Genomic DNA, 22,127 nt, shown 5'->3' on the forward strand with positions numbered 1-22,127 from the left:
GTCATTCCCACACAAATCCCTCACACATTTAAACACTACATACGCACACATACACAACACAAACATACACACACACATTAATCATAATGGCGCCGGAGGGGATGGCTGCTGTTTTACGTGCTCCTAACCAACTATGCAATTTCTTTGTTTTTTTCACGATGTTTGTAACTTATGTTTTACTTATTTTGTACATAATGTACATAATGTACATATGACCGAAAATAACTTCTGGACATCAGAACAGCGATTACTCACCTCAAACTAGACAAAGATTTTTTCTTTAACGAGTCCGACACATTTGCGTGAAGAAAAAATTGAGAAAAAGGGGGCAGAGGTCGGGCTGCCTTCTGAAAATTCGTAGGCGAGTGAGTAAACCCTGTCTACCATCAGTCCTATTGGCCAACGTGCAATCATTGAATAACAAAATGGATGAGCTTCGATCAAGGATATCAAACCAACGGGACATTAACAACTGTAATATCTTATGTTTCACCGAGTCGTGGCTGAACAACGACATGGATAACATACAGCTGTCGGGTTTTTGGTCCAATGGCAAGATAGAACAGCTGACTCCGGTAAGACAAGGGGTTGCGGTCTGTATCTATATGTAAACAACAGCTGGTGCAAGAAATCTAATATTAAGGAAGTCTCGAGGTTTTGCTTGCCTGAGGTAGAGTATCTCATGATAAGCTGTAGACCACACTATTTACCAAGAGAGTTTTCATCTATATTTTTCGTAGCTGTCTATTTACCATCACAAACCGATGCTTGCACTAAGACGGCACTCAACAAGCTTTATAGGGCCATAAGCAAACAGGAAAATGCTCATCCAGAGGCGGCACTCCTAGTGCCCGGAGACTTTAATGCAGAGAAACTTCAATCCATTTTACCTAATTTCATACCAGCATGTTCAATATCCAACCAAAGGGAACAGTCAATACCGGACTAAGATTGAATCGTACTACACCGGCTCCAATGCTCATCGGATGTGGCAGGGCTTGCAAACTATTACGACTACGAAGGGAAGCACAGCTGCATTTACAATACAAACAAAAAATACAACGTGACTTTTTATCAAATGGATCAGAAAATAATACCAAAATAATTTGTGAATAAATACCTGAAATATACAGTTGAAATTGGAAGTTTACATACACCTTAGCCAAATACATTTAAACTCAGTTTTTCACAATTCCTGACATTTAATCCTAGTAAAAATTCCGTCTTAGGCCAGTTAGGATCACCATTTTATTTTAAGAATGTGAAATGTCAGAATAATAGTAGAGAGAATGATTTATTTCAACTTTTATTTCTTTCATCACATTCCCAGTGGGTCAGAAGTTTACATACACTCAATTAGTATTTGGTAGCATTGCCTTTAATTTTTTTAATGTGGGTCAAACGTTTCGGGTAGCCTTCCACAAGCTTCCCACAATAAGTTGGGTGACTTTTGGCCCATTCTTTTTATTTTATTTTTTTGTACCATTTTTTTAAATGCAAGACAAAGGCCATAATGTATTATTCCAGCCGAGGCACAATTTAGATTTTGGCCACTAGATGGCAGCAGTGGATGTGCAAAGTTTTAGGCTGATCCAAAGAACCATTGCATTTCTGTAAAAAAAGATTGTATAAAGACTGCCTAAATGTGCCTAATTGGTTTATTAATACATTTCAAGTTCATAACTGTGCACTCTCAAACAATAGCATGGTATTATTTCACTGTAATAGCTACTGTAAATTGGACAGTGCAGTTAGATTAACAATCATTTAAGCTTTCTGCCAATATCAGATATGTCCATGTCCTGGGAAATGTTATTGTACTTACAACCTCATGATAATCACTTTAGCCTATGTTAGCTCAACCGTCCCGATGGGGACCCACCGATCCTGTAGAGGTTTTAATAGAGCCCTCAGTCTGGTTTACATTACTGCATAATCAAGACCGCAGGACCAAGAACAGTGTAAATCTGTTCTGACTGTCTTTTTCAAAGTACTCTGGGTGTTTGAAACACTCCCAGAGCATACAGTGAATGTTTTTTGTGTGTGTGAAATGTCACATGTTATCAATTAAACACTTTTTAGTGTACGAGTATGTAGCTGTGTATGTTGTTATAGCAATGTGAATATCCCTACTGCTGCTTTTGGTGGGGTTTGCTCTTATTCTTATTCAGACCACATGTAGTGTGCATTTGATATCAAAGTACAATTTAAAGTACAATTGTGCCAAAGGGCTAGAAACTCCTCTAAATGATGGTAATGTTATCCAAATGTCTCCCACAGCATATAACTACTGCTCGAACAACGGAGGCTGTTCACACCTTTGTCTACCTCGCCGCGGCGGCTTCACCTGCCGGTGCCCAGACATGGTGGACGGAAGCTGTGTGGAGAGGAACTTGTGAGGACTGAAGAGAGATCAGTAGATTCTCCTGCTAACTGCACAAAGGAGTTGTGACATGTGTGCCTTCCAACTTCCTCTTTAGAGGAAGAAAGATAAGCTGCATCCGGCTGCGGGTTACTCTGTGGCCCAAATCCATTCAGATTGCTAGGCCTCTATTGCTCAGTTCCTTGTTGATTTCCCTCTGGCAGATCTGAGAGGATTGGGTAGTTTGTAAGGATATGATAGTGATCTCTACTGTAGTTCTCTGGTTGGTTAGGTGGAGTTGCTATCCTATTGCTTCCACCTATCTAGTCCTTTGACCTTGTTACTGTGTGTATTTGAAACCTCACAAATTATTTTGGCATTATTTTCTGATCCATTTGATAAAAAGTCACATTGTATTTTTTTGTATTGTAAATAAATACCTGAAATATACAGTTGAAGTCGGAAGTTTACATACACCTTAGCCAAATACATTTAAACTCAGTTTTTCACAATTCCTGACATTTAATCCTAGTAAAAATTCCCTGTTTTAGGTACGTTAGGATCACCCCTTTATTTTAGGAATGTGAAATGTCAGAATAATAATAGAGAGAAGGATTTATTTCAGAATTAATTTCTTTCATCACATTCCCAGTGGGTCAGAAGTTTACATACACTCAATTAGTATTTGGTAGCATTGCCTTTAAATTGTTTAACTTGGGTCAAACGTTTCGGGTAGCCTTCAACAAGCTTCCCAAAAATAAGTTGGGTGAATTTTGGCCCATTCCTCCTGACAGAGCTGGTGTAACTGAGTCAGGTTTGTAGGCCTTCTTGCTCACACACGCTTTTTCCGTTTTGCCCACACATTTTCTATGGGATTGAGGTCAGGGCTTTGTGATGGCCACTCCTATACCTTGGCTTTGTTGTCCTTAAGCCCTTTTGCCACAACTTTGGAAGTATGCTTGGGGTCATTGTCCATTTGGAAGACCCATTTGCGACCAAGCTTTAACTTCCTGACTGATGTCTTGAGATGTTGCTTTAATATATCCTCATAATTTTCCTTCCTCATGAAGCCATCTATTTTTTTTTGCACCAGTCCCTCCTGCAGCAAAACACCCCCACCCCTTTTACAGTTGGGATGGTGTTTTTCGGCTTGCAAGCCTCCCCATTTTTCCTCCAACCTAACGCTGGTCATTATGGCCAAACAGTTCTATTTTTGTTTCATCAGACCAGAGGACATTTCTCCAAAAAGTACAATCTTTTTCCCCATGTGCAGTTGCAATCCGTAGTCTGGCTTTTTTATGGCAGTTTTGGAGCAGTGGCTTCTTCCTTGCTGAGCGGCCTTTCAGGTTATGTCGATATAGGACTCGTTTTACTGTGGCTATAGATACTTTTGTACCTGTTTCCTCCAGCATCTTCACAAAGTCCTTTGCTGTTGTTCTTGGGATTGATTTGCACTTTTCGCACCAAAGTACGTTCATCTCTAGGAGACAGAACACGTCTCCTTCCTAAGCGGTATGACGGCTGCGTCATCCCATGGTGTTTATACTTGCGTACTATTGTTTGTACAGATAAACGTGGTACCTTCAGGCATTTGGAAATTGCCCCCAAGGATGAACCAGACTTGTGGAGGTCTACAATTTTTTTTCTGATGTCTTGGCTGATTTCTTTTGATTTTCCCATGATGTCAAGCAAAGAGGCACTGAGTTGGAAGGTAGGCCTTGAAATACATCCACAGGTACACCTCCAATTGACTCAAATGATGTCAATTAGCCTATCAGAAGCTTCTAAATCCATGACATAATTTTCTGGAATTGTCCAAGCTGTTTAAAGGCACAGTCAATGTAGTGTATGTAAACTTCTGAGCCACTGAAATTGTGATACAGTGAATTATAAGTGAAATAATCTGTCTGCAAACAATTGTTGGAAAAATGATTTGTGTCTTACACAAAGTAGATGTCCTAACCGACTTGCCAAAACTATAGAAATTTGTGGAGTGGTTGAAAAACGAGTTTTAATGACATACTATCTGAAGTACACCTTTCCAGTTGTGTGCTTGATGACCAGTTATAGCTGATTACTACTGTGAAGGTGTACAGATTGTTGGGCATAACGCCAGGTTGTTGGTGTTTGACTGCCACAAGCCTATCTGGAGAGAAGTTGGCCCAGTGCCTTTTGATGACCTCATTCTCCCCATAAGAGGGTTGACAGCCCACCATAAGAGTGTTACATAAGGTTAATGCATGTACTGTGTGTGCAGCTGTGCGGCAACTGTGGAAAAAATAAGGACATTTAAATTCTGTACAGCTGTCCTATTAAACTTTTTTTTTTACAAGTTTGGTGTACATTGTGTCTTTTTTCTTGTTAGTACAGTAACATGTTAGTTATCAGGAAGCTATTTGTCTTTTTTAAAGGGATACAGTAACTTTAATACCAGTTTGTGATTTGTGAATTCACACATTGTCATTTGTATATGCATTACATTTCTAAGAGATCTTAATATGAACTGTGGCGAACGCAACATCTCTGGCCATGGCCTAAGTAAGTAAGCCTTGTCCGAGCCAGAACAGACAATAGGGCAGAAACCCATCTCCTGTGTCTGTAGCGTGAGGCAGCTTGATGTACAAGTACACCTATGGACAGAATGCTAGTCAATCAAAGGGCTAGACCATAAATCCATCTCCTTAATTCTGAGTGCAAAGCAGGGGCATCGGTCCCATTTTGTAAGTCTTTGGTATGACTCGACAGGGGATTGAACCCCTAAACTTACAATCTCAGGGCAGACACTGACAACAGTTGGCCAGTTATACTCTTATATGATATGGCAAAATGTTGATTTCCGCCTAAAGAGGCATACCCAAACATAATTATTTGTCATGGGATGGCCATAAACAATAACTGCTAATGTTGCATAGTTTTTTAAATGTCTGGAACTCACCTTTCTGGTAATGTTTAAAATAAATTGCTGTGGTGTACTCACTTTTGAGTACACAAGCGCAAGTACAAAGTACAAATGTGTTTTTTTTTTTTTAAAGTGGGATTTTCTCCTAACTGTCCACTGAGCAGTGCAGACTCCATTGAAATGTGTGCAGACTCTTTACAAGTGATTTAGTCCGTCTGTGGAAGTGGGCCACCTACTGGTAGAGTTTGTTCTTTGGATCTATTTAAAAGTTGGTTTGAAAAAGTACTGCATGGCATTACAACACCAACCAGTCAGGCCATAATTTCTTTGTAGATTTACCTTCATGGATGTATGTCTTTACTCATAACTGGTGCATGCATACATATTTGTATGGTTATGCCCAGACGTTGCAAGTCAATTGCTTTACCAACTGAGCCACGCAGGACCGCATGGGACAGGTAGGGAAATGGATGAACCTGGTTTAACCCCTGGACTGAGACTGGTGTCAACCAAGAACATTGGAAAAACTTATTTCATCATGTTTTTGCAAGCATCTTCCAGTACAACAAAAAAAGCATTTTAATTGACAAGTATAGTGCTAATTTAGGCTACATTTGGTACAAAGACATTCTTGTGCAAGGAAAAAAATGACTGTGTCAAATGAAAACAAGAGAATAACCCATGTTCACTCTAGTTTACACATCCTTCGCTTTCCATTGCGTGAACAAAGTCATCGATTTCCAAACATCTTTTCCTGACCGGACCCCGCTTATTGCACTCATCACTTGTGGGCCAGTATTCGATCCATGTCCGCTCACCCAATACATACTCGAATCTAGAAACAAAGACACAGCTCTTAGCAGGGTTTGCAGTCTAGTAGTGTGACGGAAATATAGTTACAGTTAATAAAATAGCTCATAGCTTTTACTTAAAGGAAGAAAGTAGTCTATGGGCCAGGAGAAACTGTAATCCATGGTTCAGTTTTCTTTAAACAGCCACTACAAACTTGAGCCACTGCTAGCATAAAAATCATGGAAAGTGATGGGGCAAATAAATGTTTTCTCCAAATCACCCGAAATCAATTAAAATCAACTCCATATTTGGCTTGATGTTACTTAAAGGTGATTTGGCCATTCAAAAATAACATGCTCACATCCCCCCCATCACTTCCATTGATTGTTAGCTTGCTAGCGGTGGCTAAAGTTAGTTTGTAATGGCTGTTTAACGAAATAACAACCGTTGATTACAGTTTTTCCTGGCCCGTAGACTGCTTTAAGGGTGAGGAACCATCTAACATCAAATAAATACTGAACTACTCCTTTAAAGCTGATACTGCATACCATTGTTTGTTTAATCTGATCTACACTTGAAAGGTTAATCAGGAATCTGAATCCGCGCGGTGGTTTCAATACAGCGCCCCCTGTTAGTCATCCAGAGTTAATACACATTGACTAGAACTCATAACCATTCAACAACAGTATGAGCCATCTGTTTTAGCAGACCGCACCACCAATCAGTCAGTGGTTGGGAAAAAATACAGGTTGACATGACCACCATTGTCATCTATTTCTTCTTAGGATGTAGCTACAAATATAAATGTATAATCCTCATAGTTTACATGTTTTTGTCAAATGCATAGATGTGTATGAAACGGTAAGCAAAAACATCGAATTTTTGTCCATATGGGGAAATGCACCTTACTACCTTCTGAATTTTGTGTAACGTCAGTAGTCTAGTCAAGGTAGCATCATGCTAAATATATTGGCACACTCCACTTTACAAGACCATTGCCAAATAAGGCAGGCTTTCACCTGCTTTTATAGTAAGACTTGAGGTGGTAGCCCCCAGCACATCTAGAAGGGAGTGTATTTCATACAGAACCCCTCCCTTGAGATGACGTAGAGGCACCTTCTCAAGATGCCTTTACATTATGATTTCAATGGTACCATTAGGGGCGAAAAGAGCTAGATTTACTACTAAAATACCAAACATATCACTTTTGCAACGAACGGTCAAAATGAAGACCAGAATAGACGCGTATCACTATAACTGAGCCTAAAACGTCTGGTTTTCGATTAAAAAACAAATATGTTCATGAAAGTTGCTTTTTGCAAAAATATGAGTCGTGGGCAAGATTTCCCTTCAAAACTCTTTTGAAACTAGCGAAATGAAATGATGAGACATTTCTTACCTGTGACCACTCTGGATTAGATCTGCAGTGTCTCCAATGAGCAGGTAGCTCTGGCCTTCTTTCAGATCCAGTGCCTTTCTACAGGAGGGGTGGGCCAGGAACAAGCGTTTTTCCCCTTCTAACACAATGTCAGTGCCTAAAGAGAAATTAAACATTAACGTTGATCTCATTTGTAAAGAACTTGGTTCTAAACTTTCTGTTAAAAGAGTGGCTTGCAAAACAAAAGCATTTACATTTGTGTGCAAAACCATATTGTGTTTCTAGGGAATATTTGGGTCGCTTCACAAATAGATGACCTTTTATATACTTCAGATATTATGTGTGTAAATGTTTATAAAACACTTGATTTACCAGTTGGATCACAAACATATATGCTCTAACTAAACCATGTTAACAACTCCAATAGCAGTCTGTTTTTATTCAAGTAACCCCAAGATTTTCACATGTTTTCACCATCATTGTAAAGCCCTATTTACTTTGTTGCTTTGGTAAAGTCATTTCTGAAGATGTTTACTTATTTCATGTGATTAGTGATTCATTAACATTTGTCCCTCAGTTTTTTCAAAAGAAACATTGAACATTTAATAGTCAAATCAAAATGTACAAGCAGGTGACCTGGCCATTTTCTGGTGTTTAATGATGGAAAACTGAGCACATGAAACATAACAAGTCAACCCAGGCAACATTGATAGGAAGGCTCTTAATTAAATTAAATAAATTCTTCTCTTAATTAAACCTCTTGAGATTGGGAAACAGGTTTTTATGAAGTTGATCACAATGTGAAAATTAGGTGAAAAATTCCAAATATATATTTTTGACAAATTACACTACCCAATAACAGGCATTCTATTTGTGGAATGACACATTTGTGTTGAAGTGAGAGGAGCATTTGAAAATGTTAACAAAATATCAACTGCCACTGTTGATACACATAGTCCTACTCCATATAATCCAGCAGGGAATGATTCTCGTTTAGGAACTCCGGACTAAACATTAAGGACTTATCCTACCTTCTTTGATAATCATTTGTATTTCCATGCGGTATGTGTCGGTGTAGGACTCCAGTGTTGCATTAACCATGGAGGCTTTGAAAACTGTGTAAAAAATACAGTCATATGAATAAGTTAACATATAATTTTGTTCAACTTAATAATACCTGTGTTGTGTCCAGTAGGGAGAAAACACAAATGGTCCATTGCAAAGCACTTTGCATCGCTGTGTCATACTACTGAACACAATTGTCTGCCTCAAAAGACTTGAGACTTACCATAATCCATTCCAGCTTCGCAGGCTTTGTCCAACAATTTTACTTCACTCACGTCAAGTTTCTTCTGGTAGCTACATTTCTCTATGAAACAAAGGTCATGTATATGAACGTTTCAAAGTAACCAGACAATCTATATAGTGAGGACAGTATTACTTTGGCATTCAGTATATTAACATTAGGCTGAAATTCAGAACATGTTTTGTGCGAACATTCCACTCCTTGTACTCCGTGTCATTGTTTGGCATGAGAAGGAGTGGCAAGGAGTGGAAAGATGACAGAAACAGACTGGTACCCAGGCAACATTAACATATTATTGTACAGGCAAAATGATCATTCGAAGTGAAAATGGAACACGACATTTAGGTTTTTCCTGAACATTGAATGGATGATGGAGGGATTGTTGACAATGGTAAAAGGATCAGAGTAGGGTAAGCTGATCCTATAACTGCAACTACTTTTTGCCAGCAATTTGGCCACCGAGGCATGGTACCTTCAGCACAACGGCACACATCATCTTGACAAAGCCGGTTCAGGCTTCCATCCTTCTTCATTGGGTGGTAGAACTTCACACAGCGGTTCTCTAAAATGACAAAAGTCCCTATTCAAAACAATTTCTTCTGTGTGTGGGCATTTCTAGTGAATGCATTGTAGACTATGAGGTACATGTGAGTATGTGTGCTTATATCAGACCTGGGTTCAAAAAGTATTTGTTTTCTTTCAAATACTTTGAGTGTTTGATTGAGCCTACCTGGAATGCCAGATGGGCAGGGTTTAGACTTTTGGGAATATTCCATTGGTTCCATTCCACCAGACAAGCTGAATCAAGCACAGGTTAAGTATTTTAAAGAAAGGTACATTCTATTTAAACCAGGTCTGGTTCATATCACCTCTCAAATAAAGCATACCTTGAGCATAGTATTCATAAACGGTGACCCCGGCAGGTTGAAGCAGACCTACATCTTGTATCTTGTGCATTCTGAACGCCACTTTGTCTGCTAGTTTAGAAGATACCTTAATGGATACCGGAGATATAGTGAAAGTTGGATAATCCAATGAAGTTACGTCATTGTATACATGTCACTGAGCAGAAGAAAGTCATTTCGATACCAGTGTGGCATGCAGTCACAAACAGATACCTGGTTAAGATAGATGATGAGGGAGCCCCTCTCAGACAACTTGTTGTCAAGTTCAAACTTCTGAATGTACCTTTCCCTCCCGGTTGACAACTGCAAGCAGAAACACAAGAGTGAACTTTGAACCATTCATGTTTATTGTATTATCCACAAAAAAAACTGAAATGGGGAAAAACTGTGTTTGGCAATGCTGTGCTAAGAAGTGTTCATCCAGCCTGAGTGATTAAGGGTATTGCCATAACTACACCAGAGCTGCATTAAGCGTTTGTAATGGGTTGAACAATTTGACACTGGAGCTGTAGCTGTAGTTATACCATCAATCCAATAGATGGCGCCGTTACTCTGTAGCGCAGTGGTCACCAACCTTTGAGTTAAGATCGCTTTCTGAGTCAAAATGCATCCCGAGATCTACCGCTCTGATTTTTTATTAACATGACTTAAAAAATGTAAGCCTACGCAACATTAACAAATTAAAAGCAGTACTGTAGAAATTAGGTTTGTGCAGTAAGCTATAAACCCAATATATTATCACCGCATACTGGCTTTGCTTGAATTTACCTGCCAATGCATTGTTGTTCCGGACATTTTTTTAAATTATATTTCTAAATTTGAGGTAGGCTATACGATCACACAGGTAATAGATCCATTGGTGTATTACTTGTGAGGCAAAGCTGAGTGAGCATACATTTATATAATTCGCTTTTTATTTTACTGGGCTGATGGTGCCTGCATCTGAGTGTCAGTCTCAGCAGAGGAAGAGAGCAGCAGACTGAGGGTCGGTCTCAGCAGAGGAAGAGAGCAGCAGACTGAGGGTCGGTCTCAGCGAAGGGAGAGAGCAGCAGACTGAGGGTCGGTCTCAGCGAAGGGAGAGAGCAGCAGACTGAGGGTCGGTCTCAGCGAAGGGAGAGAGCAGCAGACTGAGGGTCGGTCTCAGCGAAGGGAGAGAGCAGCAGACTGAGGGTCGGTCTCAGCGAAGGGAGAGAGCAGCAGACTGAGGGTCGGTCTCAGCGAAGGGAGAGAGCAGCAGACTGAGGGTCGGTCTCAGCGAAGGGAGAGAGCAGCAGACTGAGGGTCGGTCTCAGCGAAGGGAGAGAGCAGCAGACTGAGGGTCAGTCTCAGCGAAGGGAGAGAGCAGCAGACTGAGGGTCAGTCTCAGCGAAGGGAGAGAGCAGCAGACAGGGTCAGTCTCAGCGAAGGGAGAGAGCTCAGACTGAGCGTCGGTCTCTCAACATCCCTCCGCTCTCCCTTTCCTCCACTGACACTGACCAATAAGGGACACCGTCTTCCAGCTGATGGCAAAACTCGAGTCGCACCGCATTAATCCTGCCTCATGCACAAATTCATGTTGTTACTCATATAAACAGAGAAAGTGAAATATTCCTTGATATTAAAAAATACCCAAGCCGCTAATAATAACAACGTCAGCCTATAGATACACTTTCGTAATCATTCATTACTGCTGCACTGCTTGTTGTAGCGCTGAGTGGAAATAGGAAGAACGTGCATTTAATGGCTTATAAGAGTGTTGAATACAAAGTGTTGACAGTGCTGAACTTAAACATGAACTCACTGATAAAAACAGCATCTCTTTGCTGTATTCGTTGACAGTTTCTCTCTAGTCATGGTTTTAAACGTTTTGAAATCTCACAGTATCAATTTTGCCGTAGCTTTCTTTTATGCCTGCTACATTATTGCAGACTCGGTCATCTGAGCAATCTGATTGGCCAGCAGCAGCATAGTGCACTTGATTTCCTCCCCAGGCCACATGACATGGCAACAGTTTGCCTACCCGGCGCGCAGTGCAGCTGAAATGGCTGCATCTACCACCAACAGCCCGAGATTAATAAAAAAAATAGGAACACAAGGCTTTATCGTTGTTGTTTTTTTTTACATAAATGTTCGGTGATCGACCGGTTGGTGACCACTGCTGTAGCGGTAGTAGGGATGGAAGAGGCTTTGGCCAGACACGAGATTCTTCAGAATAAAGAATGCGACAGAACTCTGAACACAGTAACTTTTGTGTCCGGTTATCGACTACTACAGGTATGTAAAAGCATGTATATAAAAATAACATGTTAAAATATCCTCAGTAACAATTCTGTCAAAGGTGTAATCACATTTGTAAAGGCCCAGTGCAATCAAAATCCAGTTTCCTGTGTTTTGTAACAGCTGAAACTAACACTGTAAATGTGTGAAACAAATTGATAATCAGGAGGTTTTGCATGGGTGGAGTTTTGGCTTGCCTGGTGCCATCACCAGGTGTATAAGTTAATAGACCAATAGTAAAGAGAGTTCCAAACCACTGCCAATAACAGCTAGTTTTCAGGTTACATCCTATTAGGCCCCTCCAATTAGGCCGCTCGCCCAGACCACTCCCAGACAGTCCTAGCAAAATGATTGCTTGGGAGATGATTTTTTGCTAAAATGCAAAAAATAATAATTGTATTTTTGACCATTTTAATGGAAAACTATAAGAGTAAGCACTTAACTGCTACAAAGGGACTTTAGTGCAGGCGGTATGGTTGTCTGCTACAAAGGGACTTTAGTGCAGGCGGTATGGTTGTCTGCTACAAAGGGACTTTAGTGCAGGCGGTATGGTTGTCTGCTACAAAGGGACTTTAGTGCAGGCGGTATGGTTGTCTGCTACAAAGGGACTTTAGTGCAGGCGGTATGGTTGTCTGCTACAAAGGGACTTTAGTGCAGACACTATGGTTGCAGAAGACTATAGACACCATTTAATGGTTTATATAATCTGGTGAATGTAAAGTTTAACAGTTTTATGCATTTTGGCCATATTCTGCCACACTCAGTTGTTTCTATCTGTATCAGAGGATGCTGGTGGGAGGAGCTATAGGAGGAGCAAAGTCAAACGTGGTTTCCATATGTTTGATGTGTTTTACTCAGTTCCATGTATTCCATTCTAGCCATTACAATGAGCCCATACTCCTATAGCTCCTCCCAGCAGCCTCCTCTCATATAGCTCCTCTCATCTGTATGTATAGCTCATGTTTATATTGTGTGAAATGGAAATACGTAGAACATTCAAAAAAGTTTCAGTTCAAGGTTAAGTTTAAGCATCAGCCAATTAAAATTGTTTATATAGTTTCACGTGATAGAACGCTACATTGTAGCTGGTCCCATCAGATAACCTGGCACACGTTAGCCCTATGCTAACCTCACCAGTGTGAGCGAATCGTCCAGTTAAAAATTGGTTCTGGAGAAACAGCCTCGACTCCAGGCATTCTAGGAGATCTGCAAGAAGCACAGTCAACACAAGAGGTCGACCCGATTTAATCGGCATGGCCGATTTTAATTAGCACCGATTTCAAGTTTTAATAACAATCGGTAATCAGCATTTTTGGATGCTGATTATGGCCGATTACATTGCAATCCACGAGGAGACTGCGTGGCAGGCTGACAACCTGTTACATGAGTGCAGCAAGGAGCCAAGGTAAGTTGCTAGCTAGCATTAAACTTATCTTATAAAAAAACAATCAGTTTTAACATAATCACTAGTTAACTACACATGGTTGATGATATTACTTGGTTAACTAGCTTGTCCTGCGTTGAATATAATCAATGCGGTGCCTGTTAATTCATCATCGAATCACAGCCTACTTCGCCAAACGGGTGATGATTTAACAAATGCGCATTCGCGAAAAAAGCACAATCGTTGCACCAATGTGCCTAACCATAAACATCAATGCCTTTCTTAAAATCAATACACAAGTATATTTTTTTTAACCTGCATATTTAGTTAAAAGAAATTAATGTTAGCAGGCAATATTAACTAGTGAAATTGTGTCACTTCTCTTGCGTTCAGTGCAAGCAGAGTCGGGGTATATGCAGCAGTTTGGGCCGCCTGTCTTGTTGCGAACTGTGTGAAGACCATTTCTTCCTAACAAAGACCGTAATTAATTTGCCAGAATTTTACATAATTATGACATAACATTGAAGGTTGTGCAATGTAACAGCAATATTTAGACTTAGGGATGCCACCTGTTAGATAAAATACGGAACGGTTCCGTATTTCACTGAAAGAATAAACGTTTTGTTTTCGAAATGAGTTTCCGGATTTGACCATATTAATGACCTAAGGCTTGTATTTCTGTGTGTTTATTATAATTAAGTCTATGATTTGATAGAGCAGTCTGACTGGGCGGTGGTAGGCAGCAGCAGGCTCGTAAGAATTCATTCAAACAGCACTTTCCTGCGTTTGTCAGCAGCTCTTCGCAATGCTTGAAGCACAGCGCTGTTTATGACTTCAAGCCTATCGACTCCCGAGATTAGGCTGGCGATACTATAGTGCCTGTAAGAACATCCAACAGTCAAAGGTACATGAAATACAAATGGTATAGAGAGAAATAGTCCTTTAATTCCTATAATAACTACAACCTAAAACTTATTAACTGGGAATATTGAAGACTCATGTTAAAAGGAACCACCAGCTTCCATATGTTCTCATGTTCTGAGCAAGGAACTTAAACGTTAGCTTTTTTACATGGCACATATTGCACTTTTACTTTCTTCTCCAACACTTTGTTTTTGCATTATTTAAACCAAATTTAACATGTTTCATTATTTATTTGAGACTAAATTTATTTTATTTATGTATTATATTAAGTTAAAATAAAAGTGTTCATTCAGTATTGTTGTAATTATCATTATTACAAATATATGAATCAAAATCGTCCGATTAATCGGGCTTTTTTTGGTCCTCCAATAATCGATATCAGTATCGCCGTTGAAAAATCATAATCGGTCGACCTCTAGTCAATACTACTGACCCAGTACATGGCAATGCGTTTTCTGGATCCAGGCCAGGGCAACAGTACTTCTAGGTCTCAGAAAGGCAGTAGCGATGCACCATAAGCCATCTGCTATATCAACATTTTCTGGATCCAGGCCAGGGCAACAGTACTTCTAGGTCTCAAAAAGGCAGTAGCGATGCACCATAAGCCATCTGCTATATCAACATTGATCACTCACCTGTTTCAGATCCTCAAAGTCAACTTCAAAGCCAGTCAGCAAGCCGATGTCTAAAATTGCCATGGTGGCATTTCTGTCAGAGTTAAACCTTAGGAGAGAATGGGAGTGTCCATAAGCAAGACTTGATTTTAACTGATTTAATTTTTGCAAGTATTTTCTATTCCTCACTAGATAAGAATCATATATAACAATATTGGCCTATGGCAAGGTATGATGGTGATTACAGTATACCCCGAGTAATCAGGCTTTTCTTTTACTTACAACACGTCAATGTAGAGCTTATATGTCTCTGTAGCTTCTTTGAGTGAAACTTAAAAAACAAGAAATGTCATTTTGAAGGTAGATTTAGCAATATGACATCATCATACACAGTGGGGCAACTTCAGTCTTGCAGATATCAACAACCACAGAACGTAAATCTGCCACTATTAGCTTCTACCCATTTCAATTAAATAAAACAAAAACAAACAAAACTTGAATTATCACTGTTGAGTGGAAACAAGTTCAAATACAATAGCCATGACAAGTAGCCTACCTGTAGCCTGTTTTATTAGTTCCACATTAAGCACAAAGTTTTTGCAGTCTTGGTTCTTATCCTCGGGCATGGCATAGTATAAGGTTGTAACCTTGACACGGATAGGCAAGGAGAGGGTTGGTGTTACTTGGTTAGCCTGAGGTACTCATTTTATTTGAATGTTATCAAATATTGTCTTCACACTAATTAGACTAATTTAAATCCAGTGCATTGTGTGTGCACTATTGTGTGGAAAGAAAACGGGGTACTGTTGACTTGAGCAAAGCCTGGGTACCTGAGGCTAGATTTGGGGGTAAGGAAGGATGGGCAGAGGGATAGCCCCCGCCCCCATTAAATGTTGGGTCATTGCCCATTTGTCGGCAGACTAAATGCCAGTTTCTCTCCTGGAATTAAGGCATTGTAAGAAAAAGTGGCATGCTTCTTACCAATAATTGCCCCTGACCAGCTCCTTTGGCTGTTACTGTGAAGTTCTCCCGCAGCTTGACCTATACAGAATAATAACTTTAATTTAAGATCCGCCTAACAGACAACATAGCATACATCCCTACCCAAACGGTTGTAGTCCTTCTTCCATCTCGCTGTGATCAACTATTGTCTAATTTTGCTTCCTCTAACACACATTTCTCCTTCCCCCTCTGTGATGCAGGTTGCCTTGCTCCTTTCCTCTGGTAACCATTTTCACACCCGCAACATTTTGACCGAGAGGGGTGATTTCAGGTGACCCAATAGTTTGACTAGATTGTGTTGTTCTGCGCTCATTGACAATAGGTCTGCCCTTCTAACGTGTTATAAAGGGGCTTATGTGTGCATACGTCCTTACCTTGTCGGTGCGTGTGAGTAAGGCGTTACCCTTGTTAAATGACCACTTGATGACTTGAGATCTCCCTGCGATATCAATGTCCACATTCAGATCAATGTCTTTTACTTTTCCTGCTTTCGTCATGTATTCTGCCACAGCCTGGAACACCATGATAGTGGCCTATTTTGGAAGAAACAGAAGCAGGGCGTAAGGAAGTATACAAAGTTTCATATGTGGCTCTTGAGTTTTGAGTGTTGTATTTGCTGTATCCTAAATGCAGCTTTCTCCAACACACATCATATTTCCAATATTGTGTTATAATATTGTATGACCTCGAAGCAGCCTGTTTCAAATTATATGATATTGACATTAGCCCTACTTAGCCAAGGTTAGTTAGCCAGCTTGTTTGCCCTGGTTGGATGTTTGATGTTACTTCTTACATGGGTCGGTCTGGCTGTACCTGAGTGTATGAGTAATCTCCACCTTTAAACCCCTGCCTGTTGAGCCATCTGACGATGGGACCAGCCTCCTCAAAGGCACCGGCCTTCACCAGGGCCAACAGGGCATAAGCTGTGGCCTCCAATGTGAGAAGGCCTTTGATGTCTTTGTTTTTGCCTAAAACAAGCCAGTGGGTCCGGTCTGTGGGGGGGAAACACACAAACATTCACACTGGAATAAATATCTGTCATTTTAATGGACAATCTTCTGCATTTTCCCAACAGAAATGTTCTGTATAACCGCTTACAGGTCATTTACATATTTAACCAAATGCGTTTTGCCTGTTGGGTATTAGGCAGCATCTACTACAGAGACATCTGCCATGTGCCAACCTTTGTTTTCGGGAAAAGTTTTGCCTTCAAAATTTAACAGCTCTGTGGTAAATCATTTAGGGTATACATTTTATGACAGCTACTGGACAATATCGTTAATTATATTTTAGCATAACATCTCCATCGTTGATGGCAGATTAGCTGCCTGATGATGTGCTGTAGCTAGCAAATTTTTTAAATGTTATTTTTATTTCACCTTTATTTAACCAGGTAGGCAAGTTGAGAACAAGTTCTCATTCACAACTGTGACCTGGCCAAGATAAAGAAAAGCAGTGTGACACAGACAACAACACAGAGTTACACATGGGGTAAACAAACAAGCCAATCACACAATAAACAAGTCAGTGATACAGTAGAAAAAAGAAAGTCTATATACAGTGTGTGCAAATGGCGTGAGGAGGTAGGCAATAAATAGGCCATAGGAGCAAATAATTACAATTTAGCAGATTAACACTGGAGTGATACATGAGCAGATGTGCATGTGGAGATACTGGTGTGCAAAAGAGCAGAAAGGTAAATAAAATAAAAACAGTATGGGGATGAGATAGGTAGATTGGGTGGGCAATGTACAGATGGGCTATATACAGCTGCAGCGATCGGTTAGCTGCTCAGATAGCTGATGTTTAAAGTTGGTGAGGGAAATAAAAGTCTCCAACTTCAGCGATTTTTGTAATTCGTTCCAGTCACTGGCAGCAGAGAACTGGAATGACCAGTGAACTGAGATAAGGTGGAGCTTTACCAAGCATAGTCTTATAGATGACCTGGAGCCAGTGGGTCTGGCGATGAATATGTAGCGAGGGCCAGCCGACTAGAGCATACAGGTCGCAGTGGTGGGTGGTAAAAGGTGATTTGGTAACAAAACGGATGGCACTGTGATAGACTGCATCCAGTTTGCTGAGCAGAGTATTGGAAGCTATTTTGTAGATGACATCGCCGAAGTCGAGGATCGGTAGGATAGTCAGTTTTACTAGGGTAAGTTTGGCGGCGTGAGTGAAGGAGGCTTTGTTGCGAAATAGAAAGCCGATTCTAGATTTGATTTTGGATTGGAGATGTTTAATATGAGTCTGGAAGGAGAGTTTACAGTCTAGCCAGACACCTAGGTATTTGTAGTGGTCCACATATTCTAGGTCAGAACCGTCCAGGGTGGTGATGCTAGTCGGGCGGGCGGGTGCGGGCAGCGAACGGTTGAAAAGCATGCATTTGGTTTTACTAGTGTTTAAGAGCAGTTGGAGGCCACGGAAGGAGTGTTGTATGGCATTGAAGCTCGTTTGGAGGTTAGTTAGCACAGTGTCCAAGGAAGGGCCAGAAGTATACAGAATGGCGTTGTCTGCGTAGAGGTGGATCAGGGAATCGCCCGCAGCAAGAGCGACATCATTGATATATACAGAGAAACGAGTCGGCCCGAGAATTGAACCCTGTGGTACCCCCATAGAGACTGCCAGAGGTCCGGACAACATGCCCTCCGATTTGACACACTGAACTCTGTCTGCAAAGTAGTTGGTGAACCAGGCGAGGCAGTTGTTAGAAAAACCAAGGCTATTGAGTCTGCCGATAAGAATACAGTGATTGACAAGAGTCGAAAGCCTTGGCCAGGTCGATGAAGACGGCTGCACAGTACTGTCTTTTATCGATGGCGGTTATGATATCATTTAGTACCTTGAGCGTGGCTGAGGTCCACCCGTGACCGGCTCGGAAACCGAATTGCACAGCGGAGAAGGGACGGTGGGATTCGAAATGGTCAGTGATCTGTTTATTAACTTGGCTTTCGAAGACTTTAGATAGGCAAGGCAGGATGGAAATAGGTCTGTAACAGTTTGGGTCTAGGGTGTCACCCCCTTTGAAGAGGGGGATGACCGCGGCAGCTTTCCAATCTTTAGGGATCTCGGACGATACAAAAGAGAGGTTGAACAGACTGGTAATAGGGGTTGCAACAATGGCAGCGGATAGTTTTAGAAAGATAGGGTCCAGATTGTCTAACCCAGCTGATTTGTACGGGTCCAGGTTTTGCAGCTCTTTCAGAACATCTGCTATCTGGATTTGGGTGAAGGAGAAGCTGGGGAGGCTTGGGCGAACAGCTGCGGGGGGGCGGAGCTGTTGGCTGGGGTTGGAGTAGCCAGGAGGAAGGCATGGCCAGCCGTTTAGAAATGCTTATTGAAATTTTCGATTATCATGGATTTATCGGTGGTGACCGTGTTACCTAGCCTCAGTGCAGTGGGCAGCTGGGAGGAGGTGCTCTTGTTCTCCATGGACTTTACAGTGTCCCAAAACTTTTTGGAGTTAGAGCTACAGGATGCAAATTTCTGCTTGAAAATGCTAGCCTTTGCTTTCCTGACTGACTGCGTGTATTGGTTCCTGACTTCCCTGAACAGTTGCATATCACGGGGACTATTCGATGCTATTGCAGTCCGCCACAGGATGTTTTTGTGCTGGTCAAGGGCAGTCAGGTCTGGAGTGAACCAAGGGCTATATCTGTTCTTAGTTCTGCATTTTTTTGAGCGGGGCATGCATATCTAAGATGGTGAGGAAATTACTTTTAAAGAATGACCAGGCATCCTCGACTGACGGGATGAGGTCAATATCCTTCCAGGATACCCGGGCCAGGTCGATTAGAAAGGCCTGCTCGCAGAAGTGTTTTAGGGAGCGTTTGACAGTGATGATGGGTAGTCATTTGACCGCGGACCCATAGCGGATACAGGCAATGAGGCAGTGATCGCTGAGATCCTGATTGAAAACAGCGGAGGTGTATTTGAAGGGCAAGTTGGTCAGGATAATGTCTATGAGGGTGCCCATGTTTACGGATTTGGGGTTGTACCTGGTGGGTTCCTTGATGATTTGTGTGAGATTGAGGGCATCTAGCTTAAATTGCAGGACTGCCGGGGTGTTAAGCATATCCCAGTTTAGGTCACCTAACAGAACGAACTCTGAGGCTAGATGGAGGGCGATCAATTCACAAATGGTGTCCAGGGCACAGCTGGGAGCGGAGGGGGGTCGATAGCAGGCGGCAACAGTGAGAGACTTATTTCTTGAGAGATTAATTTTTAAAATTAGAAGTTCGAACTGTTTGGGCACAGACCTGGAAAGTATGACAGAACTCTGCAAGCTATCTCTGCAGTAGATTGCAACTCCTCCCCCTTTGGCAGTTCTATCTTGACGAAAAATGTTGTAGTTGGGTATGGAAATCTCCGAATTTTTGGTGGCCTTCCTAAGCCAGGATTCAGACATGGCAAGGATCAGGGTTGGCGGAGTGTGCTAAAGCAGTGAGTAAAACAAACTTAGGGAGGAGGCTTCTGATGATGACATGCATGAAACCAAGGCTTTTTCGATCACAGAAGTCAACAAATGAAGGTGCCTGGGGACATGCAGGGCCTGGGTTTACCTCCACATCACCCGAGGAACAGGATGAGGGTACGGCTAAAGGCTAACAAAACTGGTCGCCTAGTGCATTGGGGACAAAGAATAAAAGGAGTGGATTTCTGGGCGTGGTAGAATAGATTCAGGGCATAATGTGCAGACAGGGGTATGGTGGGGTGCGGGTACAGCGGGGTGCGGGTACAGCGGAGGTAAGCCCAGGTACTGAGTGATGATAAGAGAGGTTGTATCTCTGGACATGCTGGTTATAATGGGTGAGGTCACCACATGTGTGGGAGGTGGGACAAAGGAGGTAACAGAGGTATGATGAGTGGAACTAGGGGCTCCATTGTTAACTTAAACAATAACTAACCTAAGCAACAGTATACAAGGCATATTGACATTTGAGAGAGACATACAGCGAGGCATAAAGTAATCACAGGTGTTGATTGGGAGAGCTAGCTAGACAACAACGGGTGAGACAACAGCTGATCAGCTAAAACAACAACAACAGGTAAAATGGCGATGACTGGACAGAGAGGGTCGGTTAACTACACACACAGCCTGAGTTCGCGGCTGGGGCCGACAGATAAAGAAATATTAAACAGAATGGAGTACCGTGATTAATGGACAGTCCAGCAGGCATCAGCTATGTAGCCAAGTGATCATAGGGTCCAGGGGGCAGCGGTTGATGGAACAGGGAGGCCGCGGAGTAGTCGCTACTACGCTAGCACGCGTGCGACACGGCGTTTAAAGTTAGTAGCCCGGGGCTAGTAGAAGCGTTTGCTCTGACGTCCGACGGAGGCCGGTTGGAGGCACAGCGGATGGAGTATTCGTCGGCAGACCAGTCGTGGTGGTGCGGCGGGGCGCCGTGTCGACAAAGGATCCAAGCCAGATGGCGAAAGAGGTATTGTAGATGTAGTAATTTAGTTTGCTAGCCGGGGGATGCGCCTGGCTCACGGCTACCCGGTGCTAGCTTCAGGGAATGGGCCATTAGCCACTATAGCCACTCGGTAGCAGCGGTGATCCGGTGCCAAGGTCCAGAGCTTACGGCAAGGGTCCGGTGGAGTAGTGGGTTCAAGCCGTGTTTGGCTGGGGTTGGGGTGAACAACTGAGTAGGCCGGGAGGTGGGCCTCAGGGATAGCTTCGGTACTGGTTAACTCGTGGGTGCTAGCTAGCTGTGAAGATCAGGAGTAATGGTCCAGGGATTACGGCAGGAATCCGGCATTGTAGTGGAGAGACAGTCCGATACTGGTAGGCTGGCGAGTATTATCCAAGCTAAAAAAGGGCTGGTATCTGTGCAGAAGGTAAAGGCCGCTAGCAGTGGCTAACAATGACTAAATAGCTTGTAGCTAAATTAGCTGGTTAGCTTCTGATGGCTAGGTGGCTCTTGCTATAAGGTCTAAAAATTAAAAATAATAGCGGTTCTGTATCACATTGGGTGAGGCAGGTTACCGGAAGGTATAATTGAGTTAAAATGGAAAGAGATTGAAAATAAAAATCGAAATATATACAAAAAAGGACGAAAAATACAAAAGTACATGAGAGGACGAACAAAACACATCTGCACTGCTACGCCATCTTGGGAACTGATGTTAGTTCAATACAAAGTTGTGCATTGAAATTAAAATGTAGAACACATCTAGCTAAACTTTTTTTTTTAACGATAGCTGCTGGAAAGTAATTTCGTGGCATACAACCTAGCTCTGTAATATAATTGTGTTATTGCCTGGATGGTTAGCTGCTGTGTATGTGGCTAACGTTAGGTAGCTAA

At 41.8% G+C, this 22,127-nt stretch overlaps 2 protein-coding genes across 2 annotated transcripts in view; one reads left to right on the plus strand and one right to left on the minus strand.

Moving 5' to 3' along the window:
- Window positions 1-2,812, plus strand: part of LOC115178847 (nidogen-1-like) — an 80,274-nt gene extending 77,462 nt beyond the window's left edge. Inside the window, exon 20 of the mRNA XM_029740215.1 lies at window positions 2,281-2,812. Within this exon, the coding sequence (XP_029596075.1) occupies window positions 2,281-2,399 (119 nt within the window). The 3' untranslated portion in view covers window positions 2,400-2,812. The remainder of the gene's footprint in view (window positions 1-2,280) is intronic.
- Window positions 2,813-5,779: 2,967 nt separating this feature from the next.
- LOC115178882 (complement C3) overlaps window positions 5,780-22,127 on the minus strand; it is a 44,751-nt gene continuing 28,403 nt past the window's right edge. Inside the window, exons 29-41 of the mRNA XM_029740272.1 lie at window positions 16,636-16,814; window positions 16,197-16,355; window positions 15,802-15,861; window positions 15,377-15,467; window positions 15,103-15,151; window positions 14,842-14,929; window positions 9,856-9,945; window positions 9,625-9,730; window positions 9,210-9,299; window positions 8,720-8,800; window positions 8,463-8,546; window positions 7,453-7,588; window positions 5,780-6,096 (exon numbers count right to left, since the gene is read on the minus strand). Of these exons, the coding sequence (XP_029596132.1) occupies window positions 5,952-6,096; window positions 7,453-7,588; window positions 8,463-8,546; window positions 8,720-8,800; window positions 9,210-9,299; window positions 9,625-9,730; window positions 9,856-9,945; window positions 14,842-14,929; window positions 15,103-15,151; window positions 15,377-15,467; window positions 15,802-15,861; window positions 16,197-16,355; window positions 16,636-16,814 (1,358 nt within the window). The 3' untranslated portion in view covers window positions 5,780-5,951. The remainder of the gene's footprint in view (window positions 6,097-7,452; window positions 7,589-8,462; window positions 8,547-8,719; window positions 8,801-9,209; window positions 9,300-9,624; window positions 9,731-9,855; window positions 9,946-14,841; window positions 14,930-15,102; window positions 15,152-15,376; window positions 15,468-15,801; window positions 15,862-16,196; window positions 16,356-16,635; window positions 16,815-22,127) is intronic.

The sequence above is a fragment of the Salmo trutta genome, chromosome 38, assembly GCF_901001165.1.
Source record: "Salmo trutta chromosome 38, fSalTru1.1, whole genome shotgun sequence".
NCBI classification, from domain to species: domain Eukaryota; kingdom Metazoa; phylum Chordata; class Actinopteri; order Salmoniformes; family Salmonidae; genus Salmo; species Salmo trutta.